General features: G+C 41.8%; 1 protein-coding gene across 1 annotated transcript in view; it reads right to left on the bottom strand.

Moving 5' to 3' along the window:
• Nucleotides 1-3,741: 3,741 nt before the first annotated feature.
• The window catches only part of LOC129705100 (V-type proton ATPase subunit d 1), a 44,202-nt gene continuing 20,178 nt past the window's right edge, over nucleotides 3,742-27,765 (bottom strand). Inside the window, exons 2-8 of the mRNA XM_055648496.1 lie at nucleotides 18,321-18,492; nucleotides 12,353-12,531; nucleotides 10,208-10,287; nucleotides 9,625-9,702; nucleotides 6,490-6,666; nucleotides 5,975-6,052; nucleotides 3,742-5,059 (exon numbers count right to left, since the gene is read on the bottom strand). Coding sequence (XP_055504471.1) covers nucleotides 4,898-5,059; nucleotides 5,975-6,052; nucleotides 6,490-6,666; nucleotides 9,625-9,702; nucleotides 10,208-10,287; nucleotides 12,353-12,531; nucleotides 18,321-18,492 — 926 coding nt within the window. The 3' untranslated portion in view covers nucleotides 3,742-4,897. The remainder of the gene's footprint in view (nucleotides 5,060-5,974; nucleotides 6,053-6,489; nucleotides 6,667-9,624; nucleotides 9,703-10,207; nucleotides 10,288-12,352; nucleotides 12,532-18,320; nucleotides 18,493-27,765) is intronic.

Genomic DNA, 27,765 nt, shown 5'->3' with positions numbered 1-27,765 from the left:
TAAAAACAGTTGAGCAGTTGGGGATTAAGAGGAAAGGGTACATTCAACCACTACTTGTAATGATCAGCACCACACATTCCTAGAGTCAGTCCCTTATTGTATCAAAGCACACAGACCCAAATAAAAACTGGAAAGACTAGCTTATGCTAATATTTGGGTAAACCACAGGATTGCGATACACTATTTCATTATTAATCAACGTTGGCAGCTGTGTATCAGCATCCTATGCCTCATATCTGGAGTTCTACAAATCTGGAAATGTTAACTTCACGGAGGTGGATAGCAAGATTATTCTATTGTTTAAAATATTTGTTTTGCAGAAGAGATCAGCACTAAGAACATGGCACCCTAAACTTTACGTAAAAACAAGACCCGCAGGTGCTGGCTTACACAAAAGCAAATAGGATGCTGCCTGATCACCATTTACTCTAATCTTTATGCTGTAGACTTTAAAGACACAGCGTGAAAATAAGCTCTTCAGCCAGTCTAGACCGGGCCAACCAGTGATCACCCTGTACACTAGCACTAACCTACACACTAGGGTCAATTTATAATTTTTCCGAAGCCAATTAACCTACAATTCTGCACGCCTTTGGAATATGGGAGGAAACCAGAGCACCCACAGAAAACCCACGTGGTCACAGGGAGAACGTACAAACTCCATACAGATATCACCCATAACCATGAACCTGGGTCTCTGGCGCCATGAAGGGCCTGTCCCACGAGCATGCGACTCCATGCGGCAAGCGCAACCTAACCAGAAGCGGGGGCCGCTCGGAGGTCGAGTGAGTGACATAAAGTGCGAGCGAAGTCCGCGCGTGACGTACGGCGTCGAGGAGGCTGCGGGCCGGCAGGCCGTTGCCGCGCGGAATTTTTGAACGCGGTCAGTTTTGCGGAGCCCCGCGCGGTGTCGGGACCAGCTCCGCACAACTCCATACGGCTCCACCGATCGAAGTGGGACCAGCCCCGCGAGGCCGTACGGCTCAAGCGACCACGTTAGGTAGCGTTGCCGCATGGAGTCTCTTAGGTCGCGCTTGCCGCATGGGGTCACATGCTCGTGGGACAGGCCCTTAAGGCAGCAACTCTACCACTTCACCACTGTGCCGCCCAAGAGGCTTGGTTAGTACTTACTACCTACCACATCAATTAAAATGGTTGTTAACACTGTGCTGTCCACAAAAACAGAACAGTTTAATCCCATTACACGTGTTAAGCATAACTGCAAGATTAAGATAAAACATGCATATTATTTGCTTGCAAGAAGGTACGCCGAGTATAAGAGTCTTGGCATTTGCATTACTATCAAGGCAGAAAAAGACAGCTCAAATATTGAGGTGCAAATAGTTAAGTTGAGCATAGACTTTTAGAATAGACGCATAAAATAGGGGGATGGCAATAGATTGACCAAAAACATGGTACAATAATAATGCCAGCGACGAGGGTTACAGGAAGGAAATATAATAGTGTTGTAAGTTATGATACTCAAGGACATAAAAGGTCTGTTAAGATAATATCATCAAGCATGCCTGCCTCCCTGTGCAAGAGAAGGTTATACCAATTAACTTCCATAGATATGATCAGAATGTAAGGCACCATGGCCAAGAATGCCAGGCACAAGAATGGCAGAGTTTTTGGCAGGGCTCTATGCAGGGTTGTGACCGGAAGGATCATTCCTTCGTGCTGTGTGCCACATTGGTGGGATGTCCAACTTAGATACAAGACCAGAGTGCGATAGACCAAATACTTGTTGGGGAAGAAGACACGAGGTACAAAAGTTGAATATTTTTAGACAATATGATGGAAATTTATTTATCCCAGGAGGGAAATTGGTCTGCCAACAATCGTTAAGCAAGATACAAGAAACATGAAATTAAAGTGATATGGAGTCCAGGACTGGGGATGTGCAAAGATTGGGGAGGGGATTCAGTGTACCCCACGACAGAAGGAGGAGTTGTACAGTTTCATAGCCACAGGGAAAAAGTATCTCCTGTGGCTTTCTGTGCTGCATCTTGGCGGAACCAGTCTGTTGCTGATGGTGCTCCTCAGGTTGACCAGTGTGTCATGGAGGGGATGAGCTGTATTGTCCAAGATGCTCCGCAGTTTGAGGAGCATCCTTCCCTCCAAGACCACCTCCCATGAATCCAACTCCTCCCCCAGGACATAGCCAGCCGTCCTGATGAGCTTGTTAATTGTGTTAGCATCCACGGCATTCACCCTACTGCCCAAGGGCGAAGATGGCACTGGCCACCACCAATTGATAGAACATCTGCAGCAGCTTACCGAACATGTTTAATCTTTTATGTCACAACACGTTTTAAGTTCAATCCTACTTCAGTGACCAACATAACACCAAGCAAACATACTTTTTATACTTAATGGGTAAATATCAATGATTCATATTTTGCAATTGGCAGTGAATGATAGGTTCCAACCATTCATCTCACTACCCAAAGCCAAAGACCTGCTTTGGGAGCTGGCATTGGAATGTAATTAGGAATTCACCTTGGCGTAGCAGCCTCTACCAAGGAATCTCTGACGTGTGAAGAGGACAAGCCGTTGATGTCCTTAACTAAACTAAGCAAATCCACAAGACATTCACTAATTCTTCATTCAGAAGACCTATTACTGGTTTAAATAGCCAATGTAGAATGCAAGAGGCACAGGACATTGAAATCTGACGGAGTGAAGGTACTTTAGAATGAAAATGAAGTTGCGACATAATCCATAGTCATTTTACTGTGCGGCAGTACTGTCAAAGGGCTGCACAGTGGCGCAGCAGCAGAGTGGCTGCCTTACAGCACCAGAGGCCCAGTTTCATTCCAACTATGGGTGCTGTCTATATGGAATTTGCACATTCTCCCTGTAACTGTGTTGGTTTCCTCCCATATTCCAAAGACGTGCAGGTTTGTAGGTTAATTGACTTCTGTAACTTGGCCCTACAATACAATACAATTTATTTGTCACTTGAACCTCATAGGGGCTCAAGTGAAATGTGGCCCTAGAGTGTAGAATGAAACGTGTATGGGTTGAATGTTAATTGGTGTGGACGCCATGGGCTGTAGGGCCTGTTTCCACACTATATCTCTAAAGTAAACTAATTTTACAAGCTTACTTAGGAATACAAATCAAACAAAAGACTTTTGCTTTTAGAAATACCAGTTTTACAGAAATCCTGTAAGCAACAGGCAACCAAAGGGGGGGGGGGGAAAAGAGAAAAAAGTTGAGAGGCTATGGAGAAATTTTATCCAAGAAATTGCGAAATTCTACCATTCTCTCCGCCAATGGATTGTGGATGTGCGGTTGTGTATCATTAAGGCAGAGATGGAAAGATCTAAACAAAACCAGAGAGGTTGAAAATCTGAAGTATTATTGCAGAGATAGAAATAGTGGCTCTCAAGATGGATGTTTGGATTCAAGCTAAGAAAGCCTTAAGTCAGTTGGCAGGAAATTGGACAAAATCAAGGATCAGAAAGAAGCTTATTGTATAAAACAGCAACCGTGACTTTTAAGTTTGGCTTGCCCTATTTGTTTAGGTGTATACATGCAACGAAAATCCTTCACAATATTCTTGCACTGTAAGGAAGGTAAAGAAACAAATTAGAACTTTAATTCTCAAGCGAATGGAATGGGTGAATACCACACACATAATCTAAATTATATTGACTGATCAATTCCAGGCTACAAATGTTTAACCGAATGGTTCAAAAATGCTGTTTAAATAAATGAAAAACTCAGAAGATCTACAATAATTAGGAAAGATTTATTGACCTGTCTTCAAAGAAGCACATTTAGAATAAACAAAAAGAAAAGAAAAATATAACTAAAACTAAATCTGGAACTGTTCAATGCATTTTTGAACATCTGGACCCAACTTGGTTTCACATTAAAATATTTAATTATAACTAAATACATCTGAGTTGAGCCATTGTTTTGTTGAAGGACCTGATCACATATACAATATACAGCTGTCAACAAATCACAGGATTAACTTTTAATTTCAGGTTAATCAGAATGCCTCCTAATTATTACACAAAATTATTTCACAAATACAGTTAGCACATGAATTACCAAACACAGAAATCACTGGTGCATACTCAGGTATCTACCATTCATTTTCAAAATTTCCATTTTTATATTTCAACATGACAAGAAAAATTGCTCAGTGAATAGGAGTCAAGCAAGCAATCCTTTTCCCAATGTAAACAGTTTAGCGTGAATGCTGGGGTAATACTAAAATACCACGTGCACAAATAAACGTTCCAAGAACAATTCTGAAAGAATAAGATCAGACAATTGGCTCCAACATTTAAAAATAAAACATTTTTTAGCTCCCAAGTGCTATTTGGAGTATTTGCTGGAAATAGCACATTGCACTACCATCGATCACAGGAAATCGTTACATGGACTGACAGTCTGAAAAGATAATGCTGACTTTCTGATCCATCTGTTCACCTTGACTGCACTGAAATTAAGACACTGCAATTTATAAAGATTTTTTATGCACTCCAAGAGAGAATAGTAACATTGCCAAAAGCTCAGTTAGTTTGCCACACAATATTTGGTAAATCAGGTATCAAAAAAAAAAAGTCACTACAATTAAGCAGAGAAAATAGCATTGGTGTTGAATTTAGCAAAATCAACTTGCAAATGCTGCAAAGATTACCATAATTAAAATTATTTATAAGTATTAACAAGGATCTGGTGTTACATCGTCTTAATGTTAGATCAAGGAAGTGGTTACAGGTTAGATTGCCAGCAATGTCTTTTAAATAAAAATGACGTGGAATATATCCAGGAAACGCAACACAAGCTTTACAAATGAAAACATTCTTAACTAGAAACAGTGCAGGGAGATGAATGCAATTAGCACTTCATGTATCAGCAGCAGATTGAGATTTCAGAAGATGGGAATATAGTTATCAATCTTGGCCCTGTGCCTCTGTGCAATACACTCTGCGATCCATACAATATTCCTGCATTCCTGTTCTTTAAGCTTCACATATGCATAGAAGACACCAAAGTGGAATTGATTCAAGAATGCCAACTTGTTCAGTTTTACCTGAAAATATACCATAGTTAATGTTAGTCTTGCATAAAGGTTAGAATTCTTGCATTTTGTTCATCCCAAACATTAATTTTTTTATTTTTTTTTAATCGAACTAGAGGCTAATTGGGTTAGCACACCCATTTCTTAATAAAAAAGCACAAGGCTTGACGACATTTCCTCAGAGCTAATGATATTTTGACGGCACCTTAAAGAAACTAATTTCGATATCTAAATGTTCCAATAACTTCCAAGCATTTTACTTATTCTTCCAGTGACTTAAAAAAAAGGCTCATCTAATGAAAACTCAGAATATTTCATAGAAAATTGACGAATTTATCAAATTGTTGCCAATCTCCCCGTTAATAAAAAAGTAAATATTTCATCTAAATGGATCAGTGATGTTCCACTTAATGTGTATGACCAAAGTAACTGCCTGGATAGAGTGGATGTTTCCATAAGTGGAACAGTCTAGGACCAGAGGCCATAGCCTCGGAATAAAAGGACGTACCTTTAGGAAGGAGATGAGAAGGAATTTCTTTAGTCAGACGGTGGTGAATCTGTGGAATTCATTGCCACAGAAAACTGTGGAGACCAAGTCAATGGATATTTTTCAGGCAGAGATTGATAAAAATCTTGATTAGTATCGGCGTCAGGGCTAATGGGGAGAAGGCAGGAGAATGGGGTTGAAATGAGTCGTGATTGAATGGCGGAGTAGACTTGATGGGCCAAATGACCTAATTCTGCTCCTATCACTGATGAACCTCATTGCTTTCACCTTTAAGTTTATATCAATACTGTGGGAGGGTGAAAAGTGTAATAATAAATTATAATATAATAAAATAATTTTCACATTCTGGGTGAAGAACTTAAACAAACACCTCATGCAGTCCTCCACTTCTCACTCTAGCACTGATTAATTTAGCATACCTCGTGTTCAAAAAATCTATCCTCAAGTGTTTTGTCTCCAGGATTACTGCCAGCTCCTTCAAACAGTAGTTTGTATTCCTGTGGAAGAGACAACAGTGCAGTAGGAATCAATACTTGTCTCCATGAGAAGCACAGACAAATAATTTGTCACAGGCGACTGGTTATAAAATGTGCACTAATAGTTTTTGTTGAATATTCACTTTATTCAATATCCGCCAATTTACACAACTTGGAAGTCAATAATACTTACTTAGATACATGTAACAATAAAAACCCATTGAACTCAGAACCATCGATTTGCACTATGTCAAAGGATAATGCAGGAGATGAGCATCCTGAATATATTAAATTACGTGTTTTAAAACAAAACCACATGCTTTTTTGATGATATTAAAACAAGAAATTAATTATATTCAAGGATGTAGAAATCAAAATTATATTAAACAGGTATCATGTATGAAATTAGGCAATTATTTTACAATTCTTCGCAACACAACTTCCCCAACAATACTTACTGGATAATAGTCCGCAACAGTCTTCACCTGCTCATAGTCATCAGCTCTAGCTAATTGAGCAAGTCCTTCAGGATATAGTTTTCCGCAATGAGGGAACAGTTTAGCTCGATCTTCTTTAGAAAGTTCGGTCCCAAAAGAGTTTATGGTGATGATGAAAGCACGCCTGTCTGCTTCAAACTAAATGATGCAGAAAATACATTTTACAAGCTGCCCTTTCAACATCATGCTCATTTGGTAATGCAACCCACATTAATAATGACATTAAAAGATTGCAGCATTGAAATGAATTCGGATTTTACGTATGTGATTACTCAGCACTTCAAATATAACATGCTTTAAAACATTTTTATTGAAATATTTAGTTTTGGTTTGTTATTGTGTACCAAGGCATTTTGTGCTTGTGTATGGCATGATTTGCCAGTCTTTTGGTGAAGTTTTACACTGAGGAATTTGAAGCTCTTGATCATAAGTGATAGGAGATGAATTAGGCTACTCGGCCCATCAAGTTTACTCCACCATTCAACCCTGGCTGATCTATCTTCCCCTCTTATCCCCATTCTCCTGCCTTCTCCCCACAACCCCTGACACCCATACAAATCAAGAATCTAACTCTGCCGTAAAAGAATATCCATTGACTTGGCCTTCCACCTTTTGTGGCAAATAATTCCAGATTCACCACCATCTGACTAAAGGAATTTCTCCTCATCATCTTCCTAAAGGAACGTCCTTTTATTGAGGCAATGGCCTCTGGTCCTAGACTCTCGCACTCGTAGAAACATCCTTTCCACATCCACTCTATCCAGGCATCTGAAGAGGATCATCTCCACTTCAGCAACATTGATAAATACTAGGAAGTGTATTCCACATACTTCCTAAAGTCCATGGCCAGTTACTTTGTTTTGCTGACATTGAGAGGCGGTTGTCTTAGCATCATGCATACTCTCTCTCCTGCATGTACTCCATCTTATTCTTATTTGAGATTCAGTCCACTATGGTCATGCCATCTACAAACTTGTAAATGTAGCTGGAGCAGATTTTGGATGCACAATATTGTGTATAGAGGGAGTATAGCAAGGATCCAAAAAAGCAGCCTTGCAGGGTATCGGTGTTGAGACTCATCACGGAGAATGTTTTGTTGCCTATCCTTGCTGATAATGGTCTATGGACCAGGAAGTCAAGTTGCAGATGAGGGTGCATAGTCCTAGGTCCAGGCATTTGGCGTTTGGCTGGAATTATGAAGTTGAAAGCACAGGTATAACCAATAAATAGGAGGTTGATATAATTATCTATATTATCATGATAAAGACATGGTCAGAGCACAGAAACAGACCCTCCGGCCTGATGCATCCATGCCAACCAAGATGTCCTTTGCTCCGTTTCCCTACATTTGACGCATACCCCGCTAAACCTTTCCTATCTATGTACTGCCTATTTTAGTATCATCTCTGCAGACTTGCTAATTGAGCCATGTACATTTTCATGCAAATCAATGACATAGATAACAAACAGCTATGGGCCAGCACTGAGACACACCACTGACCGCATGCACCAGTCTGAATAACAACCTTCCACCAAAATCTGCTTCCTACCATTGTCAACTCTGCATCTAGTTAGCCAGCACCCCGTAACCCATGCAATGCTCCAGGGATGAGCCTAGGGCCAAGGAGATGGCATCCGTCCTGTACCTCTTGCGGATGCAAGGGAATTGCAGTGGATTTGGGCTGAATGGAGGCTGGAGTTGATGCTTCCTATAACGATCCTCACAAAGCACTTCACAATGTCACATGTCAAGGTACTGGATGGTACTCATTAAGGGATGCTGCCATGTTTATCTTTGGCACCAGAATGATAGTGACCTTCTTAAGGAAGATTGGAGTAGGAAAATATTACATATGCTCATGGATACTCCTGCCACTTAGTTCATGCAGGTTCTGAGCACATGGCTGGATACACCATCTGTGGGTTCTCTCAGGAAGGCAGATCTTAAATCTAGTGACTGAGGGTACAGGTGCTCCCAAGGCTGTCAGGCAGTAAACCTTAACCCACTAGCCTTCTGTTCAAAATGGGCCTAAAATCCATTAACCTTTTCGGGGAGGGATGCGTTGTTGCCAGTGGCACTGCCCACCTTCACTTTGTTGTCCGTTACAGCATGCAAGCGCCTTGCTAAAAACAGACTGGCACCACATGGTTTGTCTGGGACTCTAGCTTGTCCCAGAAAGTTTTCTTGGTGTCCCTGATGGCTATTCAAAGATTGTACCTAGATTTCCCGTACAGGTCAGAATCATCTGCTTTGAATGCCACAGACTTGGACTTCATCTGGGAGTGGATCTCACTGCTCATCCCTGGTTTTGGGTTAAAGAATACTCAGATTGCCTTCTTACACACGCAGTCCTCTACACTCTTACTGATAAAGATGGAAATGGCGTACTCATTGAAGTTGCTTGCAGAGTCTTTGAATATGGACCAATCCAGCGACTCAAAGCAGTCAAGAATGAGTTCAAGTTTTTCCAGACCAGCTCCGTACAACTTTCTGTACTGGATCCATATGCTTTAGTTTCTACTTGTATACTGGGAGTAGGAACAGTCAGGTGGATATGTTTTAATCAAAATTATGAGGGCTGGTCGGGTTGGGACAACATCCGCAAGGACTGATGATCAGCCAAGAACAAAACCCAAATGAGGATTAAAGTTTTCTTAATCAGATAGCCTAACAATCTAAACATTTTCCCAGAAGAGTGCAGTAGAGATCAGTATTCAGCTCTCAGCTAATCAATTTATATTGGTGGCATAGATAAAGAGATGGGGTGCAACATATCCAAGCTTGCATCAGATAAACAGCTTGGTTGGAAAATGAGCTGAAGATTTTTAAAAAAAACAAAAAAAAAACAATGTCAGGTTGAGCAAATAGCAGGAGAAATAAAGTGCAATTAGAAATTTAATTAATCAGAAATTAATCAGAAATTTCAACCAACAAATAAAATAACAATATTACAGATCTCTGAAGACAAGGTCTGGGTTTATATTGACTGGTAAAAGAAGCTTTAGGAGATGACCTACAATTTTTGGTAAACGTGATATATTAAATTAATGCTGAAAACAAGAAAACATATCAGAAGATTGAGTCAGAATTCTCACCTCCAAAATAGGACACATGGCATCAGCAGTTGTACCTCCCAACATTTTGCAGAACTTGTAAAACGATTCAAGATATGCCTTAAGGGTTTGGTGGTAAAGGGGCAAGAAAAGCAACAACATTAATTACACAGCAGACAAAGTTATGCATAATAGCTCAGCGAATTCCACCGCCTTTAAATTGTAGAGCCTACGGCACTGGCTAACAAAACCAATGTAATCAGATGGCATGCCATTGAAATGCAAGTCTCACATTGAAAAGTTATTGAAGGGAAACATTGAAAGAACTTGCATAAATCTTTTCAGTTGGCACTCAGTCATATGCCAAACCACCCAGAATTTAATATGATTGGCACCACCAATGCTGGTACAGAGCTTTGGTTTGATATTTATGGGACTGTTGTTCATGTTTTTAGTTCTACAATGTATAATAGGGAATTTACTGGCTTTGTTGCATCAACCTATGCATGTTAACTATGGCTGTCCAAGATGAAGACATGTGGCATTTCTTATCGTTGGCATCTTTTACGGTCGTGGAGAGAACTTAATTTCAATTTTCAGAAGCACAAGCAAATTAGAACATTACCTTGTACAGCGTATTACGAATAATTTCAATATTCATTTCATCAAGGTCCTGTTCTGATATACAGTCCTGGAAAAATGCAGCTGAAATGAAGACAAAGACCTCATTGAACTCATCATTTTGTATTCCAAGCAGAGGTTCAAAACCAAATGAGTTTACTTAAAAATATATATCAAGGACTGTTCTAGTTATATAATGTTTATGCTTCAAAATACACAGGACCACTAACTCAATATGCAAGTTCAAATCTGGAAGTAAGAAAATTTAATTTAAAGGGTATCCTATGGATACACAGCACAAGGACAGGGTCTTAAGCCCATGCTGAGCATGATGCCAAGTCAAACCAATGTCCTCTGCCTGCATGTGATCCATATCCCATCATTCTTTGCATATCCATGTTCCTATCCAAAAGTATATTAAGTATCCCACTTGTATTCCTGTCCCTTTCCTGGCTGGAATACATTTAGAAAAGACCCCTGCTTAAAGGCAAATGGAAGAAATGGAAAAACAGGATAATAACAGGTACCCTAACATTATAGTCAAAGGTTAGTTAGGTTTCCAAAATATTCAGGGTTACAAAAGTTTAAAAATAAAAAGTGTTATGTGTAATCTAGCATGATTTAAACATCAGCTTGGTAATAGAATGGATATCACAGTCACGGTGGCGCAGCGGTAGAGTCGCTGCCTTACAGTGAATGCAGCGCCGGAGACCCGGTTTCGATCCCGATTATGGGTGCTGTCTGTACAGAGTTTTACATTCTCCCCGTGACCTGCGTGGATTTTCTCCAAGATCTTCAGTTTCCTCCCACATTCCAAAGACGTACAGGTTTGTAGGTTAATTGCCTCAATAAATGTAAAAACATTGTCCAGTATAAAATTGCCCAACTTCCAATATATTCCCTGGTGGACTCTTCGGAAATGATGACTACAAGGTACAAGATACCTGGCAGTTTGCCAAGAATAAACAGGCATTTGATGTTGCAGTGACATGGATTGTAAAACAAAACTATAAACTTGCATATCTTCTGGACTGTCAGCATGTCAACAAAAGATTTAATGAAATAAATTATCTAGGACGTTGAACCTAGCCAAGGATTTGTGCAGCACTGTTTTAATAGATTCTAATTCACACAAATAGGATCCTTAAATATTCTCACGTTGTCAACAATATTCCATTGTTTTTAACAAAACAGCTTTTATTTTCCTGCAGAATTCATCTTTTTTTCCTGTTTTGATCATTTATACCTTAATCTTAGTTTTACTTTTGAAGGATAAAGACTAGCTGTATTCCAGTTTCAGAGAACACTGGAACTTGGAGAATTCCTTTGTACAGCATTCTATACTCTCAATTTGATTTTTTTTTAAGTTAACTCACTAACATACTGCAATTTAAATTCAAAAGTAATTTCCAATCTGCACTGCCCACCTGTATACCCAACCAGTAAAAATTGTGTCAACGAAAATTACACTTTATTTCTCTGTAATGCTGCCTAACTTGCACAATATTTCCAGCAGTATTACTTTCAAAATCTAAATTTGTGTTAATTAGAAAAGATACCCGTTAACATCTAATTAACACGCAAGGACTACAGCCACCTTTCTAGTTTATGCAAGGTAAAAGAGGAATGACTGGGTAGCAGAGCTGTCAGTCCCAGGGCAATCTTCCATTTTATGCAGTTTGTCCAAATAGGAAAGCCAAACCTGTTATCATACGTGTTCCTCAACTCTGTGCAAAATCAATACTCTATAATTCCAAGAAAGATTATTAGACATTTAGGAAATAAAATAGCATTTCTCCTATTCAAATAACGACTATGCAAAGACCAACAACCATGTTTTAGGTTGGCAGACTTTTAAATGCAGCTCTTATCGTGAGCAATCATCCTATTCTGGTCTCCAAGAATCAGCTCTTTCCTAGGCCCAGTCTCTCAAAATGGACTAAAAATTGTATTTAACAAAGTAAATAGCATCCGGCTTCGTCTTGAAGTTCCAAGTCAAGGAAGGAAGAATTTAAATCTTTATCTTCACGGACAAACTCTGAATCATGAGCAAAACTTTAATAACAAAAGATGTTTGGATGAATCATGTTACAAATGTACATCTTTCATTAGAACACAACTCTTTAATGCTCGCCGACGCATACCTTACCTAAAGGAGTATCAACCAAGATGGCATTGTAAAGTTCTGCTGGTGTCTGAGCAATATTTACAGCCTCCATTTGTTCAAAGCTGCCTAAGGGATGGCACTTTGGAACTAGTTCAGAAATGGATCGTTGGTGTAACGTTCCAGTGATCAGGAGAATTACGTTATCGATCATGTAGCTGTACCTACACAAAATAAAATTGCCTATTAATGTTCAGCTTTACATGGCCATTGCAAATATAAGAGAATACCATTATATTGAAGAAACATCCAAAATCAGCATCTCACATTTAGAAAGTGCCTTTAACAGCAAAATTTCATGGCAAAAAATTGTAAATGTTAAAAATACTCAGGAGGTCAGGCAGTATCTGGAGAGAGAAGCATTTAGTATTTCTGGTTGATGGCTTTCTTCAAAACTGGAAACAAAAATTTCAGACAAGAGAGTCAAGAGTCGAGGGCGTTTTATTGTCATATGTTCCAAAACGGAACAATGAAATTCTTACTTGCAGCAGCACAACAGATATGTAAGCACAGTACTCTAAATACTGTATGTACTATTAACATTTACGGTTTCTAGTCTCCTACACCTTCTTCACGACGGCAGGAGTAAAATGAGGGTGTGGCTAGAGTGTGGGTCGGTGATGATTCCAGCTGCCTTTGATGGGGGGGGGGGGGGGAGAGAAGAGAGGGGGAGAAAGGGCTTCTGATCCATCTGGAGTGGTAGCGAACAGAGCGGCAGCACACAGAAGGAGAGCCGCTACCTCAGTGCCAGCTCAATCCTGATCTTGGATACTGTGTTAAGCCTACAAACTCTCCTTGTGACCGCTTGAGTTTTCTCTGGGTGCATTGGCTTCCTCCCCACATCCCAAAGACATGTAGGTTTTGTAATTCAATTGGCCAGTTCAATTCACACTGCTCCTAGTGTGTGGGTAATTGACAGAATCTGGAGAGAGTTGAAGAGAATGTGGGAGAATAAATGAGATTCATGCAGGATTTGTATAAGTAACTGGCTGATGCTTTGGGTCAGGTCGGGGGGGGGAGTTCCCCACCGCCACGGGTACCATGTAATCCCGTGCTACCTGCTCCATGGTCGGATTGTCGGCGACTAAACCGTCTCCCCCACTAAGTATGCCAGGTGAAGAGGGGGCTGTGGACCCCCAGAGGACCAGAAACAAGACCTGTAAAAGGGCGGATGAGTTCCTAGTGAGCCAACGGCCATCCACACTTCAGTAGAGGTTGCGATCACTGTCGCACATAGCATTGTAAGGCACCGTGCCCGTTGATGTTTTCAACGATGATGATGTTCAGTGTAAACTTAATGGACTCATGAGAAGTAGCTAGGGATTGAAAAGTAAATTCTTGCACATACTGAAAATCTGAAACAAATATATAGTGCTGGTAAAACTCAGCAGGCCAGGCAGCACCCACGGAATAGGAAATAGGTGTGCTCCAAGCGATTAATCCATCCACTGGGAGAGGTAAATGGCCCAAAATATTAACCGTGCGCCTACACTCCACATGTCAGAACATGTCAACTCCATACAGATTGCAGACGAGGTCAGGATTGAACCATAGTCTATGGTGCTGTGAGACTGCAGCTTTTCCAGCTATACCACTGTGCCAGATTTAGTGCATAGTTCTGGTGCAAGTTGGAAATGCTTGCTTATGGGTCAGGAAGCAGGTCAGCATCCTGAATTATTATTGACCCATCCTGGGTATAACCCAGCATTCTGGGCTATTGGCTCTCTTACTCCCTGTGTGTATGCTGCTGGTCTAGTTTTCACCTTTTGTTTCAGATTTCTTGTTTTTGCAGTCTCTGGCCTGTTCTGGTGCAACTCTGTTGTTCTCACTTCACATTGTTGACCTGTGAATGTTTCCAGATTTTCTCCTTTGCTTCAAGACTGCCAGCGAATGTTGTTTTGAATCTCAGTTCTAGCAGCTTTTTTCCCTCACCTATTTACGCCTCCTCCAGACTAATTAACTGCTATTAACAAATGTTCACCATTCTCTCCTCATCAATACCAATCCTAATCAGCCTTTGCCTACATCATTCCCTTTGACACCCCCTTCCCCATTTTCTTTTTTTTTCCTCCAGAGTTTTGAGGAATAGTAAACAAAATGTGATTTTTTTTTCTTTCTCACACACATGTCCACAAGTCATAGGAATAAGATTAGGCTGGGTTAGAACAGGGTCTGAAGAAGGGTTTCGGCCCTAAACATTACCCATCTCCTTCGCTCCATAGAAGGGTTTTGGCCCGAAACATTACCTATCTCCTTCGCTCCATAGATGCTGCTGCACCCGCTGAGTTTCTCCAGCATTTTTGTGTACCTTAGAATTAGGTTATTCGGCCCATCAGGTCTACTCTGCCATACAATCATGGCTGACATCACAGGTGTTTCCTGACCTGCTGACTATTTCTAGCATTCTCTGTTCATATTTCACATTTCTAGTATCCGCAGCTTTTTTGTTTGCTTTTTATAATCATGAAGACACTTCACCCGAAAGGCAAGAGGCTTTGACACAGTAGGAAAACAAACAGGTGAGCTTTATTCTGGGGGAGGTGAAAGAAGGTGCTAAGAAGAGAGAATGAGGGAGATTTTGAAGATGGAGGGAGCTATAACATTTTGATGCTGCAGAACCATCCCAATGATACAGGAACTCAAGGGCATAATAGATCACATAAGCAAAAAACTCCAAAAAGCTGGAAGAGGTACTGTGGCATACCAAAGACCTGGGTTCGATCCTGACTATGGGTGCTGTCTGTTCCGGGTTTGTGCGTTCTCCCTACAACCCTGTGGGTTTTCTCCGGATGCTCAGGTTTCCTCCCACACTCCAACTAATTTGCTTTGGTTAAATTTCAAAATTGTCCCCAGTGTGTGCGATAGTGTTAATGTACGGGGTGATCGCTAGTTGAGTTTAATGGCCCGTTTCCGTGCTGTATCTCTAAAGTTTAAAGGTTTCGTAAGTGAGCACCACTCAGCGGGCACAAGACACAGACAGTACATTTCTGAAAAGGAGGTATAGTGAACGCCTACAAAAGACAAGAAAGGAAATGAGAATATTTTGAATTCTTAAAGGCAAATCTGTTTCTATTAATTCCATCAGTATAATATTCAATTACACAATTCTGCTGGCAATGAAGAAAATCTTACAATCTGAGGTTTAGACTAGACTATTTATGTGTCTGCAGCGATTAAAACAACCACAGTTGTTGACAGTCGCCTTCTCCATTTCACTTAATCAGACCGGGTTCAGTTATTCCCAAGTTGCTTCTTGCCCATTGTTTTGTTTTTTTTTTAATTTAAATTAACAGCCCAGCCTAAAAGTAACACAATGTTTTGATAAAAAACATCACTTCCTTCAACTAAAAAACTTCAAAAGTTATGAGTAGCTTCAAAAGCTGCAGGAGGGCTTACGGCAAATACGATTTTCTTTGGCAAACAACACTACCAACATTTTAAATGTATTTTTGCTTAAATACAAAAAAGATTTGAGGTGTGAAGTTAAAAGAAAATAGACTGACAATAGACAATAGGTGCAGGAGTAGGCCATTCGGCCCTTCGAGTCAGCACCGCCATTCAATGTGATCATGGCTGATCATCCCCAATCAGTACCCCATTCCTGCCTTCTCCTCATATCGCCTGACTTCGCTCTTTTTAAGAGCCCTATCTAGCTCTCTTGAAAGTATCCAGAGAACAGGTCTCCACCACCCTCTGAGGCAGAGAATTCCACAGACTCACAACCCTGTGAGAAAAAGTGTTTCCTCGTCACCGTTCTAAACGGCTTACCCCTTATTCTTAAACTGTGGCCCCTGGTTCTGGACTCCCCCAACATCGGGAACATGTTCGCCTCTAGCCCCTGTGCAAAGCCCAATAATCTAGTAGATTTCAATAAGATCCCCTTCGAAAGTATCCTGGTTACATAGAAAAATTCCAGAAGATTAGTCCATCTTTTCCCTCTGAGCAGATCATCCACCATGTCAGGCTACCACGATTCGTGAGATCGATCTGTTCTGCCTGTCCGGCTATTTCTCTTTTATAATTGACTCCAGCATCCCCCACCACCGATGTCAGGCTAACTGGTCTAGAATTCCCTGTTTTCTCTCTCCTGCCTTTCTTAAAAAGTGGTAGTGCTGGTAATGCTCAGGTCTGGCATCATTTGTGGAGAGAACACCAGTTTAATACTTCACATCAATGATCATTTTTCGAGGATGTAACTAGTAGCGTGGATAGGGGAGAACCAGTGGATGTGGTGTATCTGGACTTCCAGAAGGCTTTCGACAAGGTCCCACATAAGAGATTAGTATACAAACTTAAAGCACATGGCATTGGGGGTTCAGAATTGATGTGGATAGAGAACTGGCTGGCAAACAGGAAGCAAAGAGTAGGAGTAAACGGGTCCTTTTCACAATGGCAGGCAGTGACTAGTGGGTACCGCAAGGCTCAGTACTGGGACCCCAGCTATTTACAATATATATTAATGATCTGGATGAGGGAATTGAAGGCAATATCTCCAAGTTTGCGGATTACACTAAGCTGGGGGGCAGTGTTAGGTGTGAGGAGGATGCTAGGAGACTGCAAGGTGACTTGGATAGGCTGGGTGAGTGGGCAAATGTTTGGCAGATGCAGTTTAATGTGGATAAATGTGAGGTTATCCATTTTGGTGGCAAAAACGGGAAAGCAGATTATTATCTAAACGGTGGCCGATTGGGAAACGGGGAGATGCAGTGAGACCTGGGTGTCATGGTACACCAGTCATTGAAGGTAGGCATGCAGGTGCAGCAGGCAGTAAAGAAAGCGAATGGCATGTTGGCCTTCATAGCAAGAGGATTTGAGTATAGGAGCAGGGAGGTTCTACTGCAGTTGTATAGGGTCTTGGTGAGACCACACCTGGAGTATTGCGTGCAGTTTTGGTCTCCAAATCTGAGGAAGGACATTATTGCCATAGAGGGAGTGCAGAGAAGGTTCACCAGACTGATTCCTGGGATGTCAGGACTGTCTTATGAAGAAAGACTGGATAGACTTGGTTTATACTCTCTAGAGTTTAGGAGATTGAGAGGGGATCTTATAGAAACTTACAAAATTCTTAAGGGGTTGGATAGGCTAGATGCAGGAAGATTGTTTCCGGTGTTGGGGAAGTCCAGGACAAGGGGTCACAGCTTAAGGATAAGGGGGAAATCCTTTAAAACCGAGATGAGGAGAACTTTTTTCACACAGAGAGTGGTGAATCTCTGGAACTCTCTGCCACAGAGGGTAGTTGAGGCCAGTTCATTGGCTATATTTAAGAGGGAGTTAGATGTGGCCCTTGTGGCCAAGGGGATCAGAGGGTATGGAGAAAAGGCAGGTACGGGATACTGAGTTGGATGATCAGCCATGATCATATTAAATGGCGGTGCAGGCTCGAAGGGCCGAATGGCCTACTCCTGCACCTAATTTCTATGTTTTCTATCATTCACTAGAAGTAATGAAAGTGCATTCATCAATTCAAGTCGACAACCTTTCATTATTTTTGATGGAAGGTCATTGACAGGAAATGTTAAATGCTACAGTCAAGCGCATTTAGTCGCCATGTGTATCAACAGAACATTGCAATTCTCACTTGTAGCAGGTAACAGGCCCGTAAACACAATGCACATAGATAATATAACAACAATTCAATGTTAACAAACCCAAATACTAGTGCACAGAAAACACCCCTCCAGACTTAGTCACACTTACTTTGAACTGATCGTGTTAATGTTTCTGCTGTGCCAATAACCCTTTCTAGCTTAAGCCCTCCCTTCACCACCTCCAGTTTAAATTTCATTTGGAATATTTTGGAGGACCAAGAAACCAAGAACTCCAAATCCTCTGTAACCAAAGACAATCCGTAGTTCTTAGTTGAGGTTAGTGTTGTGCAGTGTGCAAGAGCTTGTTGGTCTCGAGCTAGAGCCCCAAGAGCTCCTTTGTTCTTCCCTTACAATTTATGACTCACGTGATAAAGTCCAGAAAGCTCGCCAGTGGCTCGTATGCATGGTTCCTCATGTGCCTGAATTCAACCACCATCTTCTCCTTCAATTTGTCATCAATTACTGACACGGTGAGTGGGGAGGCCTCGTTTGCCAGGAAATTGCCATAGTCCGTGCTCTGAAGATGGAGCTTCAGATCTGCAAGATGCAAGTTGAGATGCAAACATAATGAAACAAATAGTTCTAGCCAAGCTTTTCCACTCAAAACATAGCTTTCAAACTATACATTTAATGAATTGGGGCACAGTTGAAGGTGTTCCCCAACAACCTCCCCCACCCATCGCCCAATGTTTGCAAGTGGGCATTCACATAAATATTACAAGCAACTTCACTTTGCTCCTATATCAAACATCAAGACAAACTATTTGCAAAACCCGACTTGTATTCTCCATGATTCTCAAAGATTACACAATACATCACTTGTGGGGCAATTTTCCAGTTGGTTCAAACTTTGGCTTTGGGTTACAATTTCTTATTCTTTCATTTGGTATGTGCAGAAATGCCTGCAATTACTGCTCGACAGGTGGTGGTGTTTGTAAGTCAGGAAACAGTGAAAATGCTCCGTAGAGTGCTGTTTAGGAGGCAGTTCTAGGATGTTGACACCAAGCTGTATGAATGGTGGTTTGCAGCTTTAAACCAATACAGACGGTAGATTTCACATGGTGTCCGTGCCTTTGGTGGTAGAGTCTCACCTCGCTGAAGGTTCTTCGACTATACCTCACTAAGTCCTTGCAGTGTACCAGTACACGCCCACAGCAGCTTTTAATGGGAGAGACCTGACTTATAGACAACATTCCTGAGAAATGATCCGGTGAGGTTGTAAGTGCAAATACATCCTCACGCGCGTCAAATCTTCGGCAATAAAGGCCAGACTTCCAATGACCAACTTATGATCAGCAATCTGGTTGGTTGTAGTACATCAAATGTCACCGTAGTATTATTGAAATATAAGAGTCTCTTTACAACATCCCTTCAGAATTTCAGATCCCTGTCAAAATATTCTTCAACTTCTACAATACTTTATTAGCCAAGTATGTTTTGCTACATACGAGAAATCCTTTAGCTAATAGACATTGATTGATGCCGATGATAGAAAAGCATTATCTAGATCTCAAATTGTATACAACTCCATTAAATATCCTGTCAGCATCCAAACCACCACAGTCCGGTCAATTTTCAGGATTTAAAATTGTCCATCCTGGCGACATTATGTAACATTTGCTGCAACATGATGATTGACACTAGCTGGTGCACTGTTGTCCAATTTGCTTGTGAAAAACCTTGGCTTGACCAACTTCTATCTAACCAATGCAGTGACGGAAATCGGTAAAATATGGAGGGGCCGGGGGAAAGGGGGGGGGAGGGGGGGGGGGGGGAAAGCAGAATTTCTTGGCGGCCGTGCGTGCATGTACACACTCGCACACACACACACACACACACACACATGAGGCTTCAAAGGCTTCTGCCTTGGGCCCTGTGAACGGTAATTACAGCTCAATCCAGTGCTAATTGCAGCCCAACTCAGCCCGTCTCGCCGGGTTAACCTACAGCCCTCCCTGGACTGACAGAATCCCAGTCCGGAGCCGTGGAGCTAGCGCTGCTTCTCCACACTGACTGTAAGCCTGGATGCTCCTCGCCCATCTGACTCCCGACGTCTCTGGCCACCCCCGGGTGTGTGGGGGGACACTCGGGTGGGGATGGGGATGGTCCAGTGGCGGTTCACAGCGATTGCAGCGCCGGAGAGCCGGCCGGGATTGATCCTGGCTGCGGATGAGGTTCACGTCTGTGTTCAGGGCTGCCGTTGTGACCCTATGACCTGGGCACGTCTCCCTCCTCCAATCACCGCACTCTATCCTCAGTCCCACCCCCCCTACGTCCGCCTCTAACCGACACCTCCCTCCTCCAATCATCGTGCTGAATCATCATGTCCCGCCCCCATTGCCTGCTGACCGATGTCTCTCGTCCAATCGGCGCCCTCGATCAGCAGTCCCACCCCCACTGTCTCGCGGAAAACGGAGATTTCACCAGGTTTTAAAATCCGGATTACAAAAAAATTGGGGGGGGGGGGGAATTGCCTCCCTCCTCTCCACCCCGGGATTTCCGCCACTGAACCAATGGGTCTGTGGACGTGCACAAGGTCCCCATTCAAAACTTCTGTAGTCCAGCAATAACTTGCAATAAAAAGGTCAAGGGGCTACTACTACCTACTGAAGTATTTATCTTCAGTTAGGAAGCCCATGAGTCGAAGAAAATGTTTGGACCTGGCACAAACAGGCACCGAAACAAAAACAAAAAATCTATACTGCAGATGCGGAAATTCAGAAATAAAAATAAAGCTGCTCCGCAGATCAAACAGCAACTCTGGAAAGATAAAACCATTAATTTTTGAGAAAGATTTTGTCAGAAATGTGCAATATTCACAAACGTACATTGTGTTAACCTTAACCATTTTGACTTTTACTGTAATTCATTTAGTTCAAACAGCAGCTTGAATGCAAACTCTGATTCTTACAATTAAGTAGGATGCATGCAAAACATGGTTTTCTCATTACATTCAGGACACTAAGAAAAATAATTGCATGTTCTACAAAACAATGTATCTAGTTTCAACATGTATTATCAGTTGTGCTTATTACCCACAAACATCGTTTTTAAATAACATAATTTAAAGTATACATTTCAATTAGAATCCAAAAATGTAAAATTTAAACATCTTTATTCTACTGAAATTTAAACCCCTTGAGAAATCAAGCATTTTACATTATGTGAAGTATTTGGTTTCCTGATCAAATATTACCAGATGTTTTAGTTACAGAACTAAAACCTAAAACTAACTCAATGCAGAGGATTGTTATAGTTATTTATAAGTTATAGTTATCAACTTATAAGCACGGAAACATAACCTTTGGCCCACAGAGTCAACAGTAACCATCAAACGCTCATTTACACGTCTATTCTCCTCACATTCTCATCAAATCTCTTCATTCTATCATTCACCTGCTCATCAAAAGCAATTTACAGTGGCTAATAAACTTACCAACGCATGTCTTTGGATGTAGAAGGAAAACCACACAAGTCACTGGGAGAGTGTGCAGACCGCACCAGAGGTCTGGAAGGAACCAGCTTTGCCACTGACTTCACAAATTCAACGAGATCCCTCAACAAGAACTCAATCAAGGACTGCCCATTGAATTAAACCTCAAGCAGACCTTCATTCATTATAGTGCTGAACACTTGCACTCACTTGCACCATGGTCTCTTGGATGTCCCGGTTATTAACCATTAACTCCCCTTCCCATTCCCACATAGACCTCCGTCCTGTGCCTCCGCCATTGTCAGAGTGAGGCCACACACAAACTGGAGGAACACCACTTCATATTCTACTTGGGTAGCTTACAACATGGTATGAACATTGAATCATACAATTTTAGGTAACCTCTCACCAACACTTCCCACCCCCCAAACTCGTCCCCCTTTCTCCGCCACAGCCACCCCCTTTCACCCCTACCCCATGCCCCACCTGGATTCCCACCAATTGCTCCCCTTCTTACCCCCCCTCCACACTCCTGGCTTGTCTGCGACTCTTCAAAACTGACTTAAGGGCCTGTCCCATGGTGATTTTTTGGCGACAGCCAGCATCATTGACTGACATATCAGGTCACCGAAAAATTTGCGGGCGTGATACAGCGTGATGACGTATGACGCGCTATGTTTTTTCAAGTGACGCAACATTTTTTTGTCGCCGTTGGATTTTGAAATGTTCAAAATCTTTTGGCAACACTGATATGACGCCGGCATTTGCCAGAAAAAAAAACGTGAAGTGGGACAGGCCCTTATAACTTGTCTTTGTTCTAACCATCTGCCTATCAAATCTCCCCTCGCCTTTGTCACCCCATTACTTGCCACACTTTATCCTGTCTCTCCCTTTTTTGCGGCTTTCTCTTTCCCTACAATCAGTCTGGAGGGCCTCTGAAGGAGGGCCTCTGAAATTGATTTTGTCCTTCTCCTCATTGGATAGCACAAAGCACCTTGTGTAACCCTGACCCAAATTTCGAGGACAAGTTCCCACCCTAACAAACCCCTTACATGAATGGGTGAAACATACTAAAAATAAATTAGAAATACATTGCCTTTATACTGCCCAATATATTCATGACCACTTCTTCTTCTTATCGAGTCCACACACAAGATTAGAAGTTGTTCAGCCAGAGCTGGACACACTTCTCGGCATCTGCATACAATGGTGCCTGTCTTGCGCTTCTTGTGCTTGATGGTGGAAACAGGGCCGCCACATGAACGCTCTTTCCTTGACCCCTTCATGACCACTGTTAAATGTGCAGTGATTGCATTAAGTCAAGTCTGTTTCCTAATAAACCTTTTTTGGCATAGATTGATAAAGGTAAATGTAACAGAATCTATATAGAAATTTGGAATAGTTCAGTTGAACTGAAAATTCAGGACAAGGAATGATATGTTAGCAGTCCAGTAATTGCTTACCCATTGCGAAACAAATTTGAGAGTTTAAGTGCACATCAAGGGTATTTCACAAGGCAGCGTTGCTGAAGATTGCTCAAAAATAGTACTGTGATTTTCCTAGTCATGCTAGTCAGGGAGTATTCCATTGTTTGTTCTTCCCCATTTCTTTCTACCCACTTCACTCCACCTTTATTTCTTAATTCACTAAATTTCAACGCGTATCATTTCTGGCAAGAGTTGCAGAAATGAAATTTACAATCTTTAGAGTTTCAAAATGATAGCTCTCCCACATAAAGTTTAGATTTATCAGGAAACAATTTAGCCTTCTTACTGGAACTGGAATCAGAACAGCACAAGTTCTTGCAATCAAAAATTGATAACTTTCACACTGATAAAAAATAAAGAACATTCTTACATAAGTTGGCTTCACCAATTAGAAACCTTATTCATATTTAAAGTGTGAATGCTATTTTTGCATGGATGTAGCAATGTTAATGAATTACTATTGCAAATCATGAAAAGGAGGAAATTGTTGCACTAAGAATGAGAAGATCATTGCAAGTGAGTTTCGTTCACTGCTGCATTGAGTTTCATATGTGGAGATCAATCCAGCCACAACTGTGAAGGGCAGGAAGAGAGAGGTTACTGACACAGTGAGACCAACGAGCTGAAGTGTGCTCATTTCCATGCAAGAGATAACAAGGGTAAAGCTGATGAACTTAGAGGTAGGATCAGGGTATGGAAATATGAAGTTATGGCCGTTATGGAGACTTGGTTGCGAGGAACGCAACTGGCACCTCAACGTTCCAGAGTCTTGATGCTTTAGATATGATAGAGAGGAACATAAACGAGGTGGAGGAGTTGTGTTGTTAATCAGAGATGGCATACTGGAGAGTATAGCTCAAAAATAAGAAAGGTGCAATGGGATTGTACCATAGGTCTTCCAAGAGCCGGCGGGGGAAAGATTGGTTCTAGATGTGGACTCTTATACAATGGCGAGACCAAACATAGACTGAGCGATCGTTTCACTGAACACCTTCACTCAGTCCGCCTGAACCTAGCTGGTCTCCCGGTTACTAAAAACTTTAATTTTCCTTCCCTTTCCCTCAGACCTTTCTGTCCCAGGTCTCCTCCATTGTCAGAGTGAGGCTAAACACAAATTGGAGGAACAGCATCTCAAATTTCGCTTGGGCAGCTTACAGCCCAGTGGTATATTGATTTCTCTAACTTCAGGTAGCCCCGGCATTCCTTCTCGCTCTTTCTCTCTCTCTCTCTACCCCTCCCCCACCCAAGTCACACTAGCTTCTCATTTTCACCCAACAGCTAACATTGGCCTGTTTCCTTTATCATTACTTTTTTGGCATATCTTCCATTCATTGTTCTTTATCTCGACATCATCGTCTATCTCTCTCTCGTTTCCCTTATTCCTTACCAGTCTGAAGGGACTGGACCCGAAACGCCACCCATTCATTTTCTCCAGAGATGCCACCTGCGCCCGCTGAGTTACTACAGCTTTTTGTGTCTATCTTCGGTTTAAACCAGCATCTGCAGTTCCTTACTAAACATAATTGATATGTAGATGGATTACAGAAAGATGCAAAAGCAACGGGGTTGTCATTATGGGTGACTAACTTCCCCAAAATTGTCTTGTACTTCCTCAGTGCAAAGGCTCAGGCAGATGAAGTAGAATGTGTTAGGAGTTTCTGAGAGATTTCTCGAAACAGTTCTTGCATAGTCTAATGAGTAGAGACCATACTAGACCGCGTATTGGGGAACAAGCTTGGCCAGGTGACTGGTGGAAGAGCATTTTGGGAAAGGTGGTCACAACTCCAGACATTTTAAGAATGTTATGGATATGGCTGGACCTGGGGGGGGGGGGGGGGGGGGGGGGGGGGGGGGGGGGGAGGGGAGGGAGGAAGGGAGGAAGTACTTGATTGGGACTAGCAGATTACAACATCATTAGGCATGCACTAAGGGAGAGTTAACTGGGAGCAGCTGTTATTGGATAAGCCGACATAAGACATGTGGGAATCATTTAATGGCCATCTGATCAGAGTTCAGGGCCAACATGTTCCAGGAAGGAGGGATAAGGATAAATGTGAGGGAACCTTGGATGATCGGGGAGGTTGTGAATTTGGTCAGAGAGAAATAGGAAGCATATGTAAGGTTTAGGAAGATGAAATCAGACAGAGCCTTTGAGGAATATAAAGCGAACAGGAAATAACTCAAGCAGGCAATTAGAAAGGTCAAAAGGGATAAAGAAATATCATTGCAAGTTGGATTAAAAAATTCCAAGATTTTTTTATATTCAACAAATAAGAGAATAACTAGAGAGAATGTAGGACCACACAAGAATAAAATAGGGAATTTTGCTTGGAGGAGGATGATGGAGGTGAGTTACTAAATGAGTACTTTGCAACTGTATTGTCGAAGGACATGGAAGATAGTGAGATCAGAGCATACGAATATACTGGAGGTCAAGGTGGTAGTGGTGTTCAAAAATATTAAAATGGATAAATCTCCTGGGCCTGATGGGAGCCATACCAGGTTATTGAAAGCTGCAAGAGGCAATTGCATGGGCTTTGATGAAGATCTATGTATCCTCCCTAGCTGCAGGTGATATCCTGGCGATTGGAAAGCAGCTAATGCTGTCCCTTGTTTAAGGGAAAAAGAGACAATCCAGGAAATTATAGGACCACGAATCTAGTGGTAGCTATTGGAGGGGATTTTTTGGGCATTTAGTAGAGAATGATATAGAGGAACAATCATCATTGTTTTGCAGCTGGTCACGTTGTACTAACTTTGCTGGTCTTGTTGAGGAGGTGACAAGGGTGATAAAGGTAGGGCAGTGGAGGTTGTCAGCATGAATTTTAACAAGACATTTGATAAAGTCCCTCATGGTAGACTGAACAAGAAGATGAAGACGGATCCATGAAGACTGAGTAATTTGGCTTATCCATAGATAACAGGATTGTGGTAGAATGACAGTAATCTGGCTGGAGATCTGCAACCAGTGGTGTTCTGCAGAGATCTGTGCTTGGACCTCCATTTGTGATATATATATATACACACAAATGACTTGGATGTAAATGTAGATGGGATGGTTAGTAAGTTCGCAGAAGACACCAAAATTGGTGGAATTACGTAGCGTGAAGGCGGCTGACAAAGAACTGACAAAGGTTGAGTAGACTGGGTCTCTCTTCCTTGAGGGATGATATTATTGAGGTCTATAAAATAATGAGAGGAATAGATCGGGTAGATGCACAGAATCTCTTGCCCAGAGTGGGGGAATCGAGGACCAAAGGACATAGGTTCAAGGTGAAGGGGAAAAGATTTCATAGGAATCTGTGGGGTAACTTTTTCACATAAAGGGTGGTGGGTGTATGGAACAAGCTGCCAGTTGAGGCTGGAACTATCCCAAAGTTTAAGAAACAGTTAGACAGTTAGACAGGTACATGGATAGGACAAGTTTGGAGGGATATGGTCCAAGCTCAGGCAGATGGGACTAGTGTAACTTAGACTTGTTGGCCGGTGTGGGCAAGTTGGGCCAAAGGACCCGATTCCCCATTGTATCACTTTATGATTATCCCCTGGCCAGGATAAACTCTGTAGCACCTGAAACTCCTCATCCTCCATCTGGCCCTCCTGTCAATAGCATTCCTATATCCTCTAGCCGGGCTTAACTGCAGTACCTGAAACCCATCATCCAGCCTTTATCACGTCCATTGGCACCTTTCCTATATCCCTTGGATGGGATCTCACCCTCCACTCTAGCCTCCAGGCAATACCCCTGCGCCTACTCATGTAGCGCCTCTCATATTCCTTACTAGACCTCCCAAAACACTTTGCACCCAGTAAAATGCAACCAGTTTTCACATAGAAAGCTCCTGTAGGGAGCAGTGACATGTTGACCCAGATCAGCTGTTCAAGGGAAGATGTGAAGCGGAATTGTTGGCTTTAGTTCAGACCCCCTGCAGTTCTTTAATACGGAGTCCTCTGGATGTTTGATGTTCTCTAGGTATGGCAGCTAGGTTTCTGGTTAAATGTTCCATGCAAAGGAGGACCCATTTGATAGTGCAGTGGTTCATCAATGTGGCCTTCCCAACAGCTGAACACTCAGAAATTACTGGCACACAGGGAGGGCAGCTCTTCCTCTGCCACGGAATTCTCTGCCCCGAAAGGCAGTGGAGGCCAATTTGCTGGATGAATTTAAAAGAGTTAGATAGAGCTCTTGGGGTTAGTGGAATCAAGGGGTATGGGGAGAAGGCAGGCACGTGGGTTACTGATTGTGGATGATCAGCCATGATCACAATGAATGGCGGTGCTGACTCGAAGGGCTGAAAGGCCTCCTCCTGCAGGTAGTTTCTATGTTTCTTTGTCAGTTTGGGTCATTTTCAAGCAGTAATAGTTATCAACGTGGATCATAAAACCTTCAAAGTTTTAATAGGAAATTGCAGCAAGTGACTTTACCAGAAACTCCAGCATTCCACATTAAACTATTCACTGTCACTGTCTATCGACTGAATGAGACAAACTGATGTCTCTTGTACCTTCTCAATTGAGTGTAAACAATCCTTTGGCATTAATTTGAAGAAGGATAATTCCAAATCTCCTGGTCAATGTTTACCCCTCATCCGCTGACACAAACAGAGGACAAAATTATTTTTATGCTACTGAAACTTGTTACTTTTAGCTTCTGCACTTCTACGTGAATTGTGATCAGACTTCAAATGCCTCACTTCACTGTAAATTACCTTGAGATATTCCATGGTCAAACATTCTGCTATGCATAAAACAATTAGGATTTTTTTTTACAATGAGCAAAAGTGAAAAGATGGATATATTTGCTGGAATTTGATAAACTTAATGCTACCTGGCAGTTGTTTAAATCTGCCACCTTTAGTACCTTAAGCCAATTAACCTTCAAACCTGTAC

The sequence above is a fragment of the Leucoraja erinacea genome, chromosome 17 (genome assembly GCF_028641065.1).
Source record: "Leucoraja erinacea ecotype New England chromosome 17, Leri_hhj_1, whole genome shotgun sequence".
NCBI lineage: Eukaryota > Metazoa > Chordata > Chondrichthyes > Rajiformes > Rajidae > Leucoraja > Leucoraja erinaceus.
This window is presented reverse-complemented; position numbering and strand designations above follow the sequence as displayed.